Source organism: Lupinus angustifolius, chromosome LG05 (genome assembly GCF_001865875.1).
Source record: "Lupinus angustifolius cultivar Tanjil chromosome LG05, LupAngTanjil_v1.0, whole genome shotgun sequence".
Taxonomy (NCBI): domain Eukaryota; kingdom Viridiplantae; phylum Streptophyta; class Magnoliopsida; order Fabales; family Fabaceae; genus Lupinus; species Lupinus angustifolius.
The window spans coordinates 3,401,235-3,418,179 of record NC_032013.1 but is presented as its reverse complement, the minus strand read 5'-3'; the positions used below and the strand labels follow the sequence as shown (position 1 = coordinate 3,418,179).

General features: G+C 34.7%; 1 protein-coding gene across 1 annotated transcript; it reads left to right on the top strand.

Moving 5' to 3' along the window:
* Positions 12,012 to 15,114, top strand: LOC109347504 (regulatory protein NPR5-like). The gene is made up of 2 exons (XM_019587397.1): positions 12,012 to 12,690; positions 14,149 to 15,114. Exons 1-2 carry the CDS (start codon positions 12,211 to 12,213, stop codon positions 15,106 to 15,108), a joined length of 1,440 nt encoding a protein of 479 aa, XP_019442942.1. The 5' UTR covers positions 12,012 to 12,210; the 3' UTR covers positions 15,109 to 15,114.

Below are 16,945 nucleotides of genomic sequence, written 5' to 3'. Positions count from 1 at the left end.
ACAACGTCAATCGAGACCTTCACATGATGGTGTGGGATACGTGCATTATGCAGCATAGCATCGGCCGATTTGTGCACTTTCCCAACACCCACTACTCGGCTAGTTTGGGTATCCAGGAAATTTTTGCAAGAACTGATTCTCTGTATGTAAGTTAAAACATATAATTAGTTAACGACTAAATTAAAATAAGTTAACTAAATTACCTCAGGAATGAGAATCAGAATGAGAATGTTGTAAGGTGCAGGTGTGCAACTCTTATTGATGGTTGAAGGAACAGTGCGAACAACACTAGCTAGTTGTTGCCACTCAGCTTCCTTCACTTTCATTGATTGCTTAAATTCGTTGAAAAGTTGCATGAGACCATCCAATTTATTTTGAACCTGACTCATTTGGGCTTTGGTTGCACGTTTTGGATGAAGTACAAATGTTCGCTAACCCCAAATCCTACACCTCTAATACGGCCAAGGTAGATATGTAGTCTTAGTGTCTTATCAAGTATTATGCGACTATCCGACTATGCCTCCTTTTCTTTTAGGGAAACCTGACAAATCAAGAAAAAATGAGCACTTACAATACGTCTTTCCGCTTCTTGAACTTGCTCATTGTCGATGACACCATCCTTGTTCTTACGGGCAACCACCCATAGAACATCGAGTTCTTGTATTGCTTTTGTTCTCCAACTAATAAAACATAACCAATAATAATGTAATTAGATATATATGCATACAAAACATAAACAATAATATACTTACAAATTAACAATACTTACAATTTTTTCCTCGATTCCTCTATACCTCACTCAAGAAGCTCGGTATAGATATAAAGGCTTGGATACCCTCTTGCGGTTTTTATTACTTAATTTCTAAAAAAACAAACAACATTAATATCAACAATTTTATATATGTATATACAAAAACATATATACAAAAGTCAATACAAATAATATGATTTTACCAAGAAAGACTCGTCTTGTGTACGTAGGGAGACAAAAGTCTTCCAATCGTCTTCTTCAACGATATTTGCATATTTAGTTGGAGGTTTTAGGTTGACATTACCATCAACATCTGTAAGTAATTTTTCGGCATTAGTTCGGAATTTTCGGAGAGTCTTGCCAACTGATTTAAGGATATAATCCTTATGTTTCTCACCAACATCAAAAGTTGACTGAAAACACATATACATTAACTATATTGCACGCAAACACATGCATATACGTACATTATATGAAAACATAACACATGTACGTACATTGCATGGAAACACAAAAATACAAAAACTGAAAAATAAAGTTACTGTTATTTCATTCCAAATATGCTCTTTCACGACATTCCCTACACCAGACCATCTGTTGAATGTTAGCTTCACATTCTACACTGTTGTATTGACGGTTGTACTGTTGTATTGACCTCTTCAATATCACATATTAACGGTAGCGCTGTTGTATTGACCTCTTCAACATCGCTTCTTAATGATTACGTTGTTGTTGTGTATCCAGTTGTTTACTACTCATTTTCATCAACATCACATATTAACGGTAGCAGTGTTGTATTGACCTCTTCAACTGCACTTCTTAAGAGTTGTGTTGTTGTTGTGTATCCAACTGTTTACTACTCATTTTCATGAACATATCAATAGCGCTTCTTGGATGATGCGTTGTTGAATAGAATATATTGACAGCGCTATCTTAATTATGCGATGTTAAACTGAACTCATATTCCAAATTAACATTGTATTCCTAATTATGCGCTGTTAACTTAATATTTTACATAACGAGTCAAAATATATAGAACATGAAAATAAGTTAATTAACATGAAGTTGTCATGAAGTAGATTACTATATTATTGTGTTTATTAATATGAAACTGTAAAAATATTAAACATTAAGTTTTGTTAATTTGTTTTTTGTGTTTATTAAGTTTTGTTAATTTATTTATTGTGTTTATTAATATGGAAGTGCAAAAATATTAAAGAAAATAATCATTCAAATAAATAACAAAAAAATAGAAATTAACAATCAAAAAATTGTTCATTTTCATTCAAAGATGCAAAATACATTATAATGAACTAAATGATTTGTTAGATTACAATGAACCGAATGAAAAAAATCAATGAACTAAATAATTTATAAATTACTTCTTCATCTCACACAAATCTTGTATAGCAACACTTTAATTTCCTTATGAAATCTGGGTCCTTTTGTCAAATTAAAAGATTTTAAAGACCTCATTGACAAGATTTCAATGAAGGAAATTAATGACCTGGATGAGAGAAATCAATGAACTAAATAATTTGCAAATTAATTATTCATCTCACTCAAATCTTGTATAACAGTCACTTTAATTTCCTTCTGAAATCTTGATTTGGTAGATTACAATGAAGGAAATTAATGAACTGAAAGATTTGGTAGATGAATGAACTAAATAATCTGCAGATTAAATCTTCATCTAACGCGTATCTTGTATAACAGCCACTTTCCTTCTGAAATCTAGGTCCTTTTGTCAAATCAAAAGACGTTAAAGACCTCATTGACATGATTCTGAAACAGAAACACAACTTTAGCACTTTTAACACTTCAAGTTGTTGAGATCTGTTGTCCGCTCTCTTTTTGGTTACTTTGTGTTTTATTTCTCCTATCTTCATGAACATACTCCTATAAAAACACATACTCTTAATGATGAATATTTCAACAAACGAAGAGACGCATAACCACTCTACCATTTATATTTCAACAAACGAAGAGACGCATAACCACTCAACCATTAATATTTCAACAAACGAAGAGACACACAACCACTTAAAAAGTCGTATAAAATCAACAGCGCATAATTAAGAAAGCCTTGTTACTATGTCCTTCAACAATGCTTTCTTATTTATGATGCGCTATGGAATTGATTAATTGTAACAACGCTTTCTATCAAATACGTTGTTAAACATAACTCATTCAAGACAGCGCTAACGTTACTGATGTTCAACAACATTGTGTCAAGAATGTGCTATTGAAGTTACACACATTGACAACGCTTGCTTTAGAATGCGTTGTTGATGTTCTTCCGCCTTGTTTCAACAACGTTGTTCAAAACTACGCTGTTAAATGACCGTTGTTTATTACGATATTTGGCATAGTGAATTATTGAAACCTGGTAGGTTTTCAAGAACAAATTTAACAAGGAATATAATATGGTAAGAAAAGGCTACATTGTTTGAAAGGGGTAGTCTCATTAGGAAGTTATCGATTTTTCTAAGACATTTGCTCTAGAGGTTAGATTAGCAGTAATACACATTTTTCTATCATTTGTTGCACGTCATAAAATAATATTTTACCAAATTGATGTAAAAAGTACAATTTTTGATGAGTTAATTATTGAAGAAGTATGTGTAGCACAACGTCTAGTTTTTAAGATGATTCTCATCTTGAACACATATATAAGCTTAAGAAAGTTGTTAGACGTAAAACAAACACTTATAGCAGGTATGAGAGGTTCAGTAAATTTGTGACAATTATTGGATTTGAGAGAGAAAGCGTTGAAGGAGTGTGGTTGCCCTTTCCAACAAGTGTCGCTCCCAAGAATTGAATTTTTGACCTTTTGGTCATCCTAGAAATCTAGTAAGGCTTTACACTACTAGACCAACACCTTGTTGTAATCAGATTCATTATTGTGAAAATATATGTTGGCAATATTATTTTTGGTACAACTAATTAATCTCTATGTCAATAATTATCTAATATGATGCATAAGGAATTAGAAATGAGCATGATTGAAGAACTGAAGTTATTTCTTGGACTTAAAGTAAAACAAATGAAGGACAAGGTGTACCTCTATTAAACAAAGTTCACTAAAGAGCTCCTTAAAAAGTTTAAGATAGAGGATTGTGAACTAATGAACACACTTATATGTCCCACGTCCATCTGAATAAGAATGATAAATATAAAAATGTAGACCAAAAAGAAGTATGATATGATATCTCTTTTATCTCACTACATCGAGACCTCATATTGTGTTCAATGTTTATAGATGTTCTCGATTCCAAGCTGATCAAAGGGTAACGTGTTTATTAGATATTTGGAAGTTACTACTAATCTTGGTTTATGTCATAAGAAAAATGATGAGTACATAATAGTTGGATTATGGGATGTTGGAGACAGAGTTGAATAGAAAAGCACCAGTGCAGGAAAACATTTCATTAGAGAAAATCTAGTCACATGGTCAAACAAGAGGAAGAGTATTATTGTTGTATCAATAGTTGAGGCATAATAGGTTTCTGCTTCAAGTTGTTGTTCACAACTTCTTTGCATTAAACATTAGCGAGTGGAATACAATATATTTGTAAATAAAGTTCCCTTAATGTGTGATAACCTATATAAAAATCATATTTTGTATTCTAAGGCAAAATATTTAAAAATAAAACATCATTTCATTAGAGATTACATGTAGAAAGACAAAATTGATACTCAATATGTGGACGTTGGTCATCACAAAACCTCTTTGTAGGGATAGATTGACTTTCTTTCAAAAAACTTTAATTTGATTTATGTGTACTGATTTAGGGAATTTGTTTTAATAAAAGTCAGCGTCATTAGACTATAGTAGCACTTTTGTGTTCATATCATAAAATTTGTATATTTTATTGTTAACAACATATATAATGAATATACATTCATAGACACTACTTACGAGATTAAATCTCTTACTGTATGAGATTTGAAAATAAGCTAGACAACCCCAAGTTTATAGATAAAACAAATTTGGTTATCCATTCTTTAATATTTCGTAGGAAGATGTTTTGTTTTTTGCTATGCGGACTCTATTTAGCATATAACATACTGTTAATAATATTTCACCCCACCACGAAAATGCAGCACCAATAACTGCAACTAATTCAATAAAAGTTCTATTTTTTCTTTCGGCTTTATCATTCATGTCGAATAAATATGGTGCTATTTTTTCATGTGATTTTGTGCATCTTATAAAATTCATTTAATAAACTAAAATATACTTAGTGTATCTATGCCTTCAAATTTTATTAATCTTTCTATTATATGAATTTTAACTGTTAGAATTTCTGACAATTTGTGGGTCACAAATATAATTCTATAATAGTGTTATGACCATTATGTAATTAGCCAAAATATAAAATGATCTTCAGTAATTAATTTGGTGGCTAAGGGCATATGTGTCATGAAATAATATAAGTGTAGATACCTTCAGACAATTTCTGATTTGATGAAGGGAATGAATCAGAATTATTACAAAAGTAGTAACCACTATGGGGTTACTTTTATGGGTTATGGTCCCCATTTGTAGAGCAACAGGTTTTAAGGTGTAGGGTTAAGGAGAATGAAGGTGGATTAGGATAGTGTTATCCATAGGGATAAAACACTATCCTAGTTATCCACATCTATATATAAGGCTTCTCTCCTCATAAGAAGTGGACTCTCACCATAAGGCACACTCTTAAGAACTAAGGCAATTTTTGTCATTCCCCTCTAGATAAACTAAGGAAAACCATTCGGTGCTCTATCATCTGGAAGATTATCGCACCCTCATACCTTCGAGATTCCGGAAATGACTCAACAAGGTATATTCGTCATCTTCACCATGAACTCATTTGGGGTTTCTTCGGTCTGGACCATGGTTGTTCCATTTGGGTTTATGTATGGGCATAAACATTAGGTTATGGGAACAAAGTCATGGTCATAGGGACTTCCGCATTTAATCTATGGATTTCGGATGGAGATATTCTCCAACATTAATATCATACATATATATTTTAAACATATCTAAAGCTTCACTTTTATTTTTCATAAGATAAACATATGTATAATTAGAACAGACATTAACAAAATTGATGAAATATTGTTTTTTATTTCTAGTCAAAGCTTCATCTAATTCACATATGTCAAGTTTATCAAATCTAATGGATTAGTCTCTAACTACTCATTTATGCCATTTCTTGATAATTTTAGTTTGACTATAAAAATTACATTTTAATTATCTTTCACATATAACTTTGGAATTAGTCATTGGCTAATCACGTTAGAAATCATATATTTATTTATTTAATTATATGACAAAGTTTAGTATGTCAAATATCAAAATGACATAACATGTAAATAGAATGAGAAGTTTTATTCATGTCTCTAGGAATTTATTGAAAATGATGAGTTTTTGAAGTGGTTTTAATGCACATTAATGATGTCATTTATGGTGACTTTTGAGTTTGTGAAATGAAAAACTCACTAGTCCCACATTGCTTGGAGAAAGGAAGTTTGAAGGCTTTATAAACCTTAAGTTTCATCATTACGGTGTGCCCCAAGGGGTACAATGGATTTTGTGGGCGGGTGAAGACTCACACAAACAAAACCCCTCTGCACACATGCGCAAGTGTGCACTACCACCTCCGCCGCCGTCCGGCTGGCTCGGCTTGGTTCGTGTTCGAGTCGGGTTCGGGCTTGGGTCAAACATTCTTTTTAAATAAACATTTATCTAGTTTTTTTAATTATTTTTGGGCAATATGGGCTTGACCGTGTGTTGACCAAGTCAACACACACATGACGCACGTGTGAGACTTAGTCCACACGGTTGAAGAGTGGGAGGAGAAGATCTCGGGTGATTAGAGTGGAGAGTGTATTCAGCCGTCAGATCATGTGACCGTTTGAGATTTAGCCACCGTTTTGGGTCATCGAATGGGGGATCCGTTGGAGGCCTCACACTATAAATAGAGGCCTCCTCCCCTTATTAAAATTCTCACCTCAAGTTGAATGCGTTTCTTCTCAACTTTTGTTTCTCCCCCCTAATACTTTGTCGATGCATTTCCGGCAACCTTCTCCCCCTTTCTTTCCGTGACACTTAAAAATTGGCACAACCAACCAAAGTGGGATTTCGAGAACTGACACTGATAGTCAGTATTATGGGTAAAGAATTGGCACGGATAGCCATACTGTGGGATTACGAGAACTGACACTAGTAGTCAGTATTGCGGGTGTATTTGAGAATAATTCTTACAGTGCAGTAAGAAATTGTATAAATAGAGAACTGGGCTGTTTTATCCTAGGGACGGCGTGGTTGATAGTCTGCTTGCATAATTTTAGCAGTACCACGAAACGTCTTAAACAGAGTGACCTGGTCGTGACTCAGCCAGTAAAGATTATCTCGTGCTATTCCAAATTGTTGCGAGCTATGCAAACAACAATTTTAAGATGGTTCGATTGCAATGACATTCGTAGATAATATTACTGGACCGAACAACTATGACCTGAACAAGCCATTTTGGTTTGATGGGACAAATTTCAAACGTTGGCAACATAAGATGAAATTTTTCCTCAGTATGAGAAAGGTTGTCCATGTTCTGAAAATCGACATCCCAGTGATGTCGGATGAGGCTGAAAACGAGGAAATGGATAAACTGGCTATTGAAATAGCTCTTTGGAATGAAAGTGATTCCTTATATAAGAATTTCATTCTGAATGGGTTGTCTGATGATCTTTATAATTTCTATAGCCCATACAAGTCTGCCAAATTAATTTGGTATGCACTTGAGAAAAAATATGATACTGAGGAAACTGGGACTAAGAAATATGTTGTTAGCCGCTATCTCAAGTATCAGATGACTGATGATAAATCAGTAGAGTCTCAGTCCCACGAGATTCAAAAAATTGCTCATGAAATCATTTTTGAGAGTATGCCCCTAGATGAGCAATTTCAAGTGATTGTCATAATTGACAAGTTGCCTCCTAGTTATAAGGACTTCAAAAACCTTATGAGGCATAAGACCAAATAAATCTCTTTGGAATCTCTGATCACTCGTCTTCGTATTGAAGAAGACGCTAAAAAATATAACTCCTTATTGGTTTTTATCTACCAATCTCTTAGAAATATTTGAAGCCTTGACTATCACTATTCACACCCCATGAATAAGGAATTAATCTGTTTTGGGAGTGTGGTTGATCCTCATAATAAGTATCACTTCGAGGAATTAAACCCTTAACATTTTAGTCTTTTTAGGATTTAGTAAGGTCTTATATCGGTAGACCGACATCTTGTTGATAACTTTTAATCTTTCTGTATTGAAACCCTTGACTTCATTTCTTTACTTCTTATAAGTTAGACCTAAATATAGAATGAAGATTAATTGTCCCATTTTTTGTGTCTCATTGTGTCTCAATCTAATGGAAAGTTGTCATATATTTGAAAATAAAAATAAAAAAACATAAAATAACATTTTTATGATATTTGGTGGGATATGATTGACTTGAAACAGTAAGTTTTAGGAACAAAGAATCCTCATTACTAAATATAACCCTCTAGAAAGAAGAAACTCTCTTACCTCTCAACAATTATGACAAGGTTGGTACCTCTCAACTTTCCATTTTTGTCTTTTTAGGATTTAGTAAGGTCTTATATCGGTAGACCAACGTCTTGTTGATAACTTTTAATCTTTCTATATTGAAACCCTTGACTTCATTTCTTTACTTCTTATAAGTTAGACCTAAATATAGAATGAAGATTAACTGTCCTATTTTTTGTATCTCATTGTGTCTCAATCTAATGGAAAGTTGTCATATATTTGAAAATAAAAATAAAATAACATAAAATAACATTTTTATGATATTTGGTGGGATATGATTGACTTGAAACAGGAATTTTTAGGAATAAAGAATCCTCATTACTAAATATAACCCTCTAGAAAGAAGAAACCCTCTTACCTCTCAACAATTATGACAAGGTTGGCACTACTCTTAAATTTCAATCGGGAGTTCCAAATATGGCACCCGGATCTCCCAACTACTTCAAAAGTTGGGAGTTATATTTGTTTTTATTGACAAACTCGTACTTAACCAAATGATTGTGTGTCTGGATTAAGTACGGATGATTTCTTCATCTGTATGCTCTAGGATAGATTAAAATATCAAGTATTGTGGCCGTTATTCATGAAGGAACACCACTTGAGAAACTAAAATGGGCAGGGATCAAAAATAGCGGAGATTTTGAATCTGGTGGCCCAAAAGGGCGAGGAAGTAGTCCAGGCTACTGGACACCCCTCGCCTGGGCGAGACACTCTCGCTTGAGCGAGTGGTTCTTGCCTAGGCGAGGGCCAGACAATGCGTTTCGCCTGTTCTAGGCAATTCTGGTCGCCTGAGCGACAGTATCTCGCCTGGGCGAGACCCAGAGGGTGATTTTGACCAATTTTTGGTGGATTTTTCGCTTGGGCGAGAGCCACGCAAAGAACTGAGACTATTTGGATGAAATCGTCGCTTGGGTGAGAGACATGCAATCTTTTGATTGCTTATGATGGGTTGATTACTTAAACAATAATCCTAACTTGGGTGAGAAGTATATTTAATAATTGAGAGAGATCGTGGCTCGAACGAGGAGCCCGATACCCAAATCAATAAACTTATACAATTACCTTTGTTCTTACGCCTTATTCGGGCAAGGATTCCGACGATGATGCCGTGAGCAAGGCGATTCCTAAAAAGGATTACATGATACCACACAATGAGGTCGTCTGACTGTAAGAGGCTTGGTCATGTGGTCATCCAGGATAATTTAGCGATGGTTCATAGTGGTAGGGATGTTATTCCTATATTACGTGATAACGTAAGATCGGGTCCCACAATAAGCGTTCCTTTGGGAGATGTCTTAGGATGGGCCGATCGATATAAAAGAATGATTAAAATATTTATTCGGCTAACATCGGTTAGTATGCATACTCATTATTAATAACGAAGTAGTGGAGAGGAAAATTACGGCAAACGAACGAGCCCCGTGATGTTGAAAGGGAAGGTGATGGCAATGATTCGTTAGTAAAGTCTTGAGGGCGAGTCTAGGTGAGAAAAGTCCCTTGTATTCTTGGATAGGTATTTTGTTGGATTGGACAGTTCTTATAGTGCAAACTAGATGATCTTTGACAACCCCTCTTTGCAATCAGGATCAATGAGAGGATGCCTAGAAAGTGTTTGATACGACACCGTCCTGGAATGGACAGTTCTTCAGAACAGATCGATCATATATCCTTGCGAGGAATAATTTTTTGGTGCGTTCAAATCGGCTTGTTTTAGGACCTATGCTCTTGATTATTTCCGAATAGTTTATTGGGAGGATATTGGTGTAAGGATGGATGAAATAAGCATAACATTCATACATTGAGAGTGTGAATATTGATCCGAGTTATAACACCATTCATCATTGTGCATTATGTCTGTGATCTATATTTTGTATATTATATGTGTCTGTTTGGATGTGATATTCCGTGTAATTTCACGCCGTCAATGAATACTATTCATTAGATGTCTTCCTCTCTTTTCTTTTCTTTTCTTTTCTTTCTACTTGTCTCCGGTTCGCATTCTCGTTCAGATGGACCGTACCGCGAGGATTCAGAGCTACTGATTCTCGATGTCCCAGGAGGGGACATGGAGCAGTGATAGATATCGATACACCTACTCAGGCCCTTGTGCCTTAGAGCTGGAGATGGTTTGTGATGGCTCTATGATGCACTTCCCTTCATACCATGCAGACTTTGAGGCTTCTTTCATCTTACCTGCTCGGAGATTAGCACCTATTGCACCATCCATTCAGTCTGTGATTCCTCACGGACTCACTGCTTCAGGACCATCTACTAGGAGACGGAGTTGGGACGACGTGCTCAAATCCCCACCGGGGAGGAGAGTTGTTCGACAGACGTTGCCCGATCTTCAGGAAAATACGGGAGCGGGAGGTAGGTCGCAGGGTGCGTCCAATGAACCGAAAGAGAATATGGAGGCTGATGAGGGGGAGCTGGAAGCCGAAGAGGAGGATTGTGTGGAGTTAGTCTGTATAGAGGACTTCATTGAGGTGGTGGACCTCTCCTCCGACTCTGAGACGGAGGAGGACCCCAATGAGTGTCCTAGCACATCCGCTAACACTGGAGCTAGTGACTAGTAGTCATTTCTATTTCTATTTTGCCTTTGAGGCGGGTATCTGTGTGGGTACTTTTAAGGTGTTGAATAAATCGGTTTATTGTGTATATTTCCAGTTTGGATAAGATTTTATTTCGGCCTTGAATTTTGTATAAACATTTTCGCATTTCAATAAAGAATTATTCCACGATATATTAAGTGGCTTGTAGGTACCATTAGGTAACATTGTTGTCCTTTCGCAATTTAGGTTACTTAACGTGATATCCCGAAAAGGAGTCAAATGCACATGAAGAAATTTTACATTACAAAAAAAAATTGCCCATTTTTGGGTAATATTTTTGGAGTAATTTTTGGAGCATTACAAAGCTTGAGCTGAAAAAAATAGTTTGGCATTGAACTCAACTTAAAAATTGACCCGAGTCAATCTTAATTAACAAGTCGAGTTGAACCAAGTTCAACTCAGATCATTTCCACCCATATTTAATATTCGTTGTCTCTTAAATAAAAGTAATATATATATATATATATATATATATATATATAAAGGAAGTTACTCATGTAAAAACAATTGTTATTATGAGAAATGAGAATAATTAATAAGTATCATTTAATCTTTTTTGAATGATCAAGATTAAAAGATAAATACACCTAACTATCATGTGACCAATAATTAACTTTTAATCATAATCATCGATGTATAATGATCCAAATTTGTTGTTATTATATGAGAACACTTAAATCACTCCCTACATATATTGAATGTATCAACCGAATAAAAAAATATCAAAAGTCTAAAAAATGCTTATACTAAGTTGAGTAGAAAAAAATGCAAATGAAAGCTGATTGTATATTAGGTTTAGAGTTGACAAAGTTTGTTTCTAGAAATAAAATGTGGCAATATACACACTACATAAAAATACCCTTCCTTTTACAAAGTAGATGTATTTATCTTCAATTAATCAAACTATTTTATATCAATTAAAATAATTTAACATTTATAACTTGTTTATTTTAGCTTTATTTTTATTAATTCAAAACATACTTAAAGATATAATAGGAGACGAATAAAACAATTACGCTACCTACTATCAACAACAACAAAAAAACAAAAACATAAAACTAATGAACCAGACCTTTTCATTCCTCCTTTCACTATTTCATTCCTCCTTTCACTATTTCATTCCACTCACTCCTTCTCTTATTCTCTCTCTATCTCGATGAGTTATTATCATAGCTCATAGGGAACCCTAAACACTTGAAAGTACTATTCTTATCTCTCAGCTATTGCAAACATCACCATCATAATCAACACCATGTCCCTAGAAGAGTCACTAAGATCTCTTTCCCTTGACTACCTCAACCTTCTCATCAATGGCCAAGCCTTCGGCGACGTAACCTTCCAAGTAGAGGGCCGTTTGGTCCACGCTCACCGCTGCATCTTGGCAGCAAGAAGCCTCTTCTTCAGGAAATTCTTTTGTGGTCCAGACCCACCATCGGGTCTAGACCCAGTAGTAGGAGAACCCTCTCGAGTTAATTCTGGAGACACTAGGACAACGCCCAGAACCCTGAGCGTCATCCCAATAAACTTGGTGGGATATGAAGTGTTCTTGTTGCTACTACAGTTCCTGTACAGTGGACAAGTCTCTATTGTGCCTCAAAAGCATGAGCCAAGGCCTAATTGTGGGGAGAGAGGATGCTGGCACACGCATTGCTCCTCAGCCGTTGATCTTGCCCTTGATATTCTTGCTGCCTCTAGATACTTTGGGGTTGAACAGCTGGGATTGCTTACGCAGGTTTTCTTGCTTCCACCTTATTGTGAATGAACAATGTTTCGTAATTAATTCTTTCTTTCTCCCTTAATTTTCTAGAATCATTCTCTTCACTTGTCAATAAGATTAGGTACATCTATTCTCTCCATACTCTACTAAGTGAGAACTGCACAAGATACCCTTTCTTACTCAATCTATTGTGTCTTCATTTTTCCGTGTCTTTTTTATTTTGTGTAGGGACTGACCAGTCTTACCCTCTTACTTTCTAACAAAGTTTCACATATATTCCAAAAAAATATATTTCTATATTTAATCAATCAAATTTTAATAAATCATATTATACTGAGGAGCAGTTTATTCTATCAATTGAAAGACATACCCCACAAAGTATTATACTTACTTTTCAGCTTATGTGTTTCTTAGAAGCTTTTTAAACTGGTTTTCACTGACTTGTGTATGCGTTATCAATTTCTTTTGGGAAAATTAAATATATAGTTGTTTATTAAATATATAGTTATTTGTCAAATATATGTTGGACGTTCCTTGATTTCATGTACCATATTTTAGATACATGGAGTTTTCTCTAAATGGTGTGTGTTCTTTTATACCCATTACGATGCAAACCAAAGATTTTCTAAATTTAGATTATAAAAGTCTAGTCTTGTCTTCCACACAACAAGCGCATGAAATCTTTCCCGAGTATTCACTTTCCTCATTTGGGTTTAAACACGAAAAGAGATGAAACCATAACAAAAGAAAGGGTTTGTTGTTTAAACGTTATTTTAGCAAACATTCCGTCCATTTTATTCTCTTCCCTTTATGTTAGTTTTTAGACATTGTCATATCTCTTTACCTATGGCTAAGGAATTAATCCTTCTTGAGATTTGTGGTTGTCCTTTTAACAAGTGTCTCTTCTAAAAAATGAACTCACAACCTTATTGATAGTTTGATATTAGTATTGGTATACGGTAACCGGTTCTATGTGGTAACCAATGTTACTCATTTGTCAATTTTTATGTCAACAACAACCAAACATTTACTACACTATGTTGATAGACTAAATATGTCAACCCATATCATAATACTTTATTATAAATTGTGTCATTGACAAAATATTAATTTTAAAAAAAATTCTTAATCATTTTACTTATATAATATCTTTAGAAAAATTCATTGAGAATAGGATACATTATACACCATATTCCAAATTCGATACACAAGATATTGTAGGGGAATGGGATCAAGTATCTCAAATGGTATCTCATTCCATGTCTCAAGCCAATTAAAATGTGCCTTTTGTCATTTTTTGTTTTTAGAATTTTTGTTTTATTCATGTGTCAAAATATGATACACAATTGAGAGAGGTGATCTATACGTAGGTATATCTAAACCATGTTCTAAAATGCAAATTCTCTTTACCCTTTTATCTTTTTTCCTTGTTTTCCCTTTCTCTTACTTGATGTTGGGGTTTCACTTTCACAGAAACAACTAGCCAACATGGTGAAGAAAGCCTCAATTGAAAATGTCATGAAAGTACTCCTAGCTTCAAGAAAGCAAGAAATGCACCAACTATGGACTACTTGTTCCCATCTTGTTGCCAAGTCAGGTCTTCCACCTGAAGTCCTCGCCAAGCACCTCCCCATTGATATCATCACCAACATCGAAGAGCTTCGTTGCAGCTCTTCAATGCCGCTACACCATCATCATCACCACCACCACCATGACCTCAGCACCGCTGCTGATCTCGAGGACCAGAAAATCCGGAGAATGAGGAGGGCCCTCGAATCCTCCGATGTGGAACTAGTGAAGCTAATGATAATGGGAGAAGGCCTAAACCTTGATGAAGCATTGGCCTTACACTATGCAGTGGAGAATTGTGGCAGAGAAGTTGTGAAAGATTTGCTTGAACTTAGTGCAGCTGATGTCAACTACCGGGCAGGGCCGGCCGGGAAAACCCCGCTCCATGTCGCAGCAGAGATGGTATCGCCAGACATGGTGGCGGTGCTGCTTGACCACCATGCTGACCCTAGTATTAGGACCGTGGATGGTGTAACCCCTCTTGATATGCTCAGAACCCTAACCTCTGATTTCCTCTTTAAAGGTGCTGTCCCAGGACTAACACACATTGAACCTAACAAGCTTAGGTTATGCTTGGAACTTGTTCAATCTGCAGCACTTGTTCTTTCACGTGAAGAGTGCAATGCTAACCCTCCTTCCACAACAGCCATATACCCATTAATGAGTGGAGACCCTAACAGAAGTGGCAACAACAACATTGGTGACCACGACTCCGGCTCTAGGCTGATGTATCTCAACCTGGGTGTCACACATATGAGTGGTGGTGATAGTGGCGACGATGATAACAGTCACAATACTCGTCATGGATCACAAGGTGGTGGATGTAACCCAGCAATGTATCACCACCTCTCTCCAGACTACTAGTCTAGCATAAAATGTAGATCATTTCTCCCTTGTCTGTCTGTTAATTAAAATATGTCATTCAATTAAATAGAAATCATAAAAGTATAATTATATACTACTTTGGTGTATTTTGATTAGATAGAAATAGGGAGAGATAGAGTTTTGAGGGACAAGTGATTTATGTTCGTCTAACAAGCTACTTAGCTACTAGTCTAAATTAATTTATATGTGAATTACTAAAGATATAATTTAATGTTTAATTTCAATTGCTATAGATGATTGAAAATGGTAAGGAGAGGAGGACAACAAGGAGGCATTTGTTAATTAATGCAAAATGGATAAGACAAAAGGACATGAAGATGGACAATGGACACTATTGGATGAATTGATGGAACATAAAAAATTTCTTCTTCTTTTGTCAAGCTGAAATAGTAGTGTTGTTCACTATTATTCATCTCATTGGACTACTCTTCTGAAATTTTCTGTTTTTGGCTCTTTGGTCTATGTTGGGTTCTTTTTTTGAGGCCATTCAAATGGTCACAATTGGAAGTGCAGTTTCATAGGAGATGAAGATATAAGCGACAACTAGAATCTAATCAAATTTTTATATAGACAAGGATCATCTGTCTCAAACCAATCAAATTTTATAAAATAATATTAAAATATTAATTTCTTTTTTTATAATTTTTCTTTTTAAATGAATAGATATTTATAATTAGTTTAATACACAAAATGAGACATAAATGGGAACATATGATCCACGTCCTTTTATATAATGTAAAACTAAAGGGTGCACGGAGGAGACAGTTCAATCTTTTCAAACCAACATTCACCTCTCAACTCCTTGTTTTTTTATAAGTATTTAGTTATTTTATCGGATAGCTATAATATCATGGCCAACTAAATCAGGATAAGGATCTATTGAATGGAACTTTTTCCCAAACCATGTTAGGGGTGAATAAAAATAAGTTATGTCAATTGAAAAAATTAAATATTTATTAATTTTTTTATTTTATTTTAATATTATTAGTTCAGAACATGATTTAAAATACAGTTTGAGACAACATATATTATGATAATTAGTAGTTTGATCATTTTGCTATTGTAATTTCAATTCTTGTCCCACTTCACCCCACTTTCTCCTAACCTAAACTATTAACTTGCTTACTTACATCTAGCTATTAGCTACTATTTTTTGTTGGGGTGTGTAAATTGAAAGAAGTTCTTATGGGAAATTTATTTTTCTTTAATTTTGGTTCATTTTCAAAGGCTTGTTTGAATATGGTTACCTTCATATATATTAATTCTACCTAGCTAGCTAGTTAGGAGATGATATGAGATGCCCCTTCCATTCTCTTTACAAATTATATATTAGGTTTTCTTTTTCTTCTAACATCATATAGTCCATTGGAGGAACTCATTAATGATTACTTTAGGGTTTTATTTGTTTTAATGAAAAAGATGTGGTTGAGGACAAATTGATTGGTTGTCTTGCTTGAATGCAACAATGAGTCTGGCCACATATGTCAAGTTAAAATATTGGCAATATCTCCTTCCATTTAATCCTTTTTTGTCCCCTTGCCTTTTATAGGAATCTTAATTAAGAGGGGGAACTCTAGAGTTAAAATATACTATATTAGTAATTATTCATTCTATTGATACTGAATTTTGTCTAAATTCATAATCAAATTAGGGTCAAGGAAGATTCTTGAGTTTATTCTATAATTTCCTGTGTGCACATGCATAGATATGTATCAAGGGTAACTACATGCACCTCAGGAAGCATTTTCCCAACCCAAATGGAACACTTATACTTTTTTTTTTGCCAGATATGGATTTCTACAATTAATGTTAGTGT